At 43.6% G+C, this 4,781-nt stretch overlaps 1 protein-coding gene across 1 annotated transcript in view; it reads left to right on the forward strand.

Annotated features, from left to right (window-relative positions):
• The first annotated feature begins 398 nt into the window (after positions 1–398).
• KPNA3 (karyopherin subunit alpha 3) overlaps positions 399–4,781 on the forward strand; it is a 75,904-nt gene continuing 71,521 nt past the window's right edge. The window contains exons 1-4 of the mRNA XM_068125205.2: positions 399–803; positions 1,378–1,422; positions 2,399–2,488; positions 2,653–2,682. Coding sequence (XP_067981306.2) covers positions 735–803; positions 1,378–1,422; positions 2,399–2,488; positions 2,653–2,682 — 234 coding nt within the window. The 5' untranslated portion in view covers positions 399–734. The remainder of the gene's footprint in view (positions 804–1,377; positions 1,423–2,398; positions 2,489–2,652; positions 2,683–4,781) is intronic.

Genomic DNA, 4,781 nt, shown 5'->3' on the forward strand with positions numbered 1-4,781 from the left:
CAGTCAAAGTTCAATTCACAATCTCGATCTGTACCCCCGTCCTGCTGGTACCTTTGTCTCTTTCTCCCCTCTTAGTCTTATTATTTCAGTTCTCATACAAATACAAAGCGCACTTAACGTGGTATAAGCGTACAAAACCTACACAACCGATTAATATTGACGTCATTAACCAATTATTTTTTTCCCTCTTACCGTACGTCATACGTTGGCCTAACCTTCTACAGTGAACGGATTAGCAACGTCTTCCAGAAACGTCAGTCACAAATATCAAAGTAAATCGTGCATTTCTTTCTTTAAAGGAAGACAAAATATATAAAAAGACACGTAAACGTGCTGACGTTGAAAGACAGCGACTTGACGTCAATACGTTATAAAACAACATATTGACGCTTCGGCGTGCACACGAACGAACTGACGTCACGCGAACAATTGCAACGCAAAGAATGAAACGCGCAAGATTATTTGTCCTCACGTGGTCGACGTGCTGACGTCACACCAGACGTGATTAGGTGGCGACGTCATGCGCCGTTCTGTCCTTTAGTCGAGCGAAGGCAGCGGTGCGTTTCTTAGGAAGGCCCAAACCGCCTCTTTCTCTCTCGCCCGAGTGCAAAGCGGCTTTTTCAGGCACGGTCGTTTCTCCTTTCAACTTTTCTTTACTTCCCCGCCTGCATCTTCGGAGCTGTTCGGCGCACTCTCGACCCTCGAACCTCGCCGCGGGCCTTGCAAACGCCGCCATGGCGGAGCAAGAGAAATTGGACAACCACCGCATCAAGAGCTTCAAGAACAAGGGCCGCGATGCGGAGGTTTGGATAAGGGAGGAGGGAAGAGGGCGACGGGAAGATGGAGTAGCAGGGGAGCTGAAAGGGAGCGACATGGGGGAGATAGATGAGAGCACGCGAGACATGTACTCGAGTCTAGTTTGAGTTCGTGTCTCAGCTCCAGTAGGTAGGCCTTAGGGCTCGACTCGGGGCGGGGTTGGAACTTGGTGGTATAAAATGGTGGTTTTTAGTAGTTTTGTTGTTGTTTATGTTGAATTTCGAGCATCCCATTATTATTCATCAAAAGGACATGCCCTTCGTTTGCGCACGGATATCATTATCTTGGTCCTCGCCTTGTTCGCCTTAAGGCCAGAGCCTTATCCTTGTTTTATTTATTTTCTTTCCTTTCTATGATTTGTACTTTCTCCGTCGTCGCGTCGTCTAGTTGGTAATAATTTATTATACAACTTGATGTTTAGCGTTCGTTGTACTTTTCTCCTGAATATTTGTGCATCTGTAATCGATCAGCACGTTAAACTGAGCATAGAATGTTAAACCCCACGTTACCCCCTCTATCTGAGCTCCAGGGTAGTTGATTATCAATTTTCTCAACCAACAGACGATGAGGAGGCAGCGAAACGAAGTCACCATCGAATTACGAAAGGTGAGCCACCAGATCTGATTGGTGTTATCACCTTCCCCAAGACCACTTCCACTAGCTCGTTGCTTGTCTAGACCTTTGCTCTGCTTGTTGTGTAAACATAACCCCCCTCCTCTCCCTCCTCCCCCCCCCCCCCCCACCCCCCATCCCCAGCCCCTTCACCCTTGCCTCACTTCCAACACCCCATTCTCTCCATTTGTTCTTCTACCAAACTATTCTCCTTTAATATCAAACTTTTTCTGTGCAATGGTTAAGGAGCTTGTCCATGTAAGGTGGGAGAGGGTAAGGCAATGGTGCCAAACCTGGAGAGAAATCCAAAAAGAGTGGCATTGGCCGTCCCCGCACCACGGATTGATGGATTGATGTTGCACAGCATCTTGGAGGCAGTCATTTGTGGAAGGTCGTGCTTCATCCTTTTTGTTAGTGTCGACTGGCAAGTATCAACCCCAAGTGGTTGTGCGTCACTGTGATGGTCATACATGGTCGTCCGCATGATGTTATGGGGGTTCGCAATGGATCTGCACAGCCAAAATGTGTCCAGAACCGCTGATTGTGAGGGATTCTAACCGGGTCTTCCTTTTGTGCCGTAACTTCTGTTTGTGCATTGTCAGCTCGTTTTAACATGTGCAAAATGAATGCTTGACAACTGGGCGCACAATATCACAAATGAGGTTTTGCATTCGTGTTTGTTAATGTACTGGATAATGAGAACATGCATGGTCTTCGGTAAAGGAAGATCCTGGTACAGCACGCTGATTTGGATGCTTTTGGTATCCAATAGTAACTGCAAACACGCCAACAGGTGCACGGACTTGAGTCCCAGGATGAGACTACCTTTTCAATCATATCAATGTAGTAGATATGAGAGAAGTAGGTGTTGTCCACCTACTCTTTTGTAAGACATCATTTTTCTCTCACCCCCCCCCCCCACCCCCCCACCCTCTCTGAAATCTCCTCTCACCACCTTTAATTCCAACAGAACAAGCGTGATGAGCACCTCCTCAAGCGTAGGAATGTCCCTCAGGACGAGTTCTTAGATGATTCTGAACTTGATGGCGACTTCAGACTGGTAAGCAACCCCCGTCTTCTGCAGTTTCCCAATAAGCAATGCCAAGGATCTATTGTCCGCTATTGTCGCAAAAAAAATGATTGCCCCTCCTCACCCCCAATTCAATCGATTTACGTGCATTTCCTAGTCTGATGTTCTACCTTTCTTTCTCTGATACCTTTTAGCAAAATGCATCTCTAGAGGCCATTGTGCAGGTAAGCATGCTTCCTTTTTGCTGCCTTTCCCACAAACATTTGGTTAATTTCCTTCACAAGTCCCATGAAAGCTGTGTGTGGTGTGTGTGGTGTGTGTGTGGTGTGTGTGTGGTGTGTATATATATACAGACTTGGGATTTAATATGGAATATATTTTTTTTCTTGACTTGGGTTTACTTTCTGAACTCAGTATATCAATCTGGTGAGTTTCTTTTACCCTTCGGTGATGTCTTTGTTGAAAGAACTATCTCACTGATTGTTTTTCGCAGCAAGAAGTCAATAACAGGATTATATCACAGGTGGCGTGACAAAATGTAAGGACAGGGACATTTGACGATTGGCTTCACAATCGGGTATATAAGGGTTGTTGTGTTCTGTATTAGTGGAAAACAACTGCTGCTCGTCGACAAAAGTTATTGCCGCTTCCTCTGGAGATGGTCCGTCAACTTGACAATGCTGTTTGTCATGGAGTGGTGGCTTTACGAAATTCTGGCATGAAACAGCGTGCTATTGCTCGGCAGTATGGCATCACTCAAGGTCAGGTGTCAAAGATCCTGAAACGAAATGCTCAGAGGGGTGTCCCTACTCCAATACCGAGGCCAGGATGTCCATGCAGAACCACAAGGAGAGATGATCGCCAGCTGCACCGGTTAGTCTGCAATGGCCGTACCAAGTCAGCTAATCGGCTTAGGGCTGAGTGGCAGCAACTGACAAATGTGCCTGTATCCAGAAGGCTAGTCAACCAACGACTGGTTCAAGCAGGCTATCGTGCCAGGCGTCCCCTGAGAAAGCCACGCCTGACCAGACAACACAGCCAGCGCCGATTGCAGTGGGCCAGGGAGCACCGTCAATGGCAGCCAGGACACTGGAATCACGTGACCTTCAGTGACGAGTCTAGATTTCTGGTCTATCGTCAAGATGGCCGTGTCCGAGTGCGCAGAAAAGTGCATGAAGCCCACAACGAAGATTGTATAGTGCCAAGAGTCCAAGCTGGAGGTGGTGGGCTGACCGTTTGGGCTGCTTTTCATGCAGGGGGCAAAACTGACCTGGTTGTTCTGAATGCAAACCTGAACCAGTTCAAGTACAGGGTCATTCTGGAAGAAACATTGCTTCCATTTGCTCATGCAGCCTTTCGAGGAAACTTTGTCTTCCAAGATGACAATGCACGGCCTCATCATGCTTGCATGATCCAACACTTTCTTGCTGACCGTGGTGTAGAGCATATGGAGTGGCCTGCCATGTCCCTAGATATGAATCCGATAGAGAACTTTTGGGCATAATTAACGCGTCAAATCGACAACTTGGACCAGCAGCCCACCTCTGTGCGTGAATTACTGCAGACTATTGTCACTGCATGGCAAGCGATTCCTGTCCAAACCTTGGCAAATCTCGTGAACAGCATGCCTCAACGTGTACGTGCTCTCCTGAATGCTCGTGGGGGTTACACGAAGGACTGAACTGTAATTTTACTGTCCGTAATCCAAGTCATAATTTAGCTTTTGTTTTTGTTGAAATTTTTTTTGGCTAATGTGCAAAATAAAGAGATACTTCTGGAAAACGTACAGAAGTTTAACACATTACTGTCCGTGATTTGAGTTCGATATCAGTTTACATCACTTTCAAGGATCAATTTATTTGCTTCGAAATGTCAAATGTGGTTTTTGTTTCTTTTAAAGGTCACATTAACAAAATCTCGAATAATTTCAACATAATTCCAATGAACTTTTGGTTCTAAGACATCTTGAAAAGTAAGTTCACCCCCACAAAAAAAATAATTCCATATTAAATGCCAAGTCTGTGTATATATATATATATATATATATATATATATATATATATATATATATATATAGATATATATAGATATATATATATATGTGTGTATGTATATGTGTATATATATAGATATAGATATATATATGTATATGTGTATGTATATGTGTATATATATATATATATGTGTGTATATATATATATATATATATATATATATGTGTGTATATATATATATATATATATATATATATATATATATATATATATATATATATATATATATATATATATATATATATATATATATATATATATATATATAA

This window comes from Myxine glutinosa, chromosome 8 (genome assembly GCF_964187855.1).
Source record: "Myxine glutinosa chromosome 8, kmMyxGlut1.1, whole genome shotgun sequence".
Taxonomy (NCBI): domain Eukaryota; kingdom Metazoa; phylum Chordata; class Myxini; order Myxiniformes; family Myxinidae; genus Myxine; species Myxine glutinosa.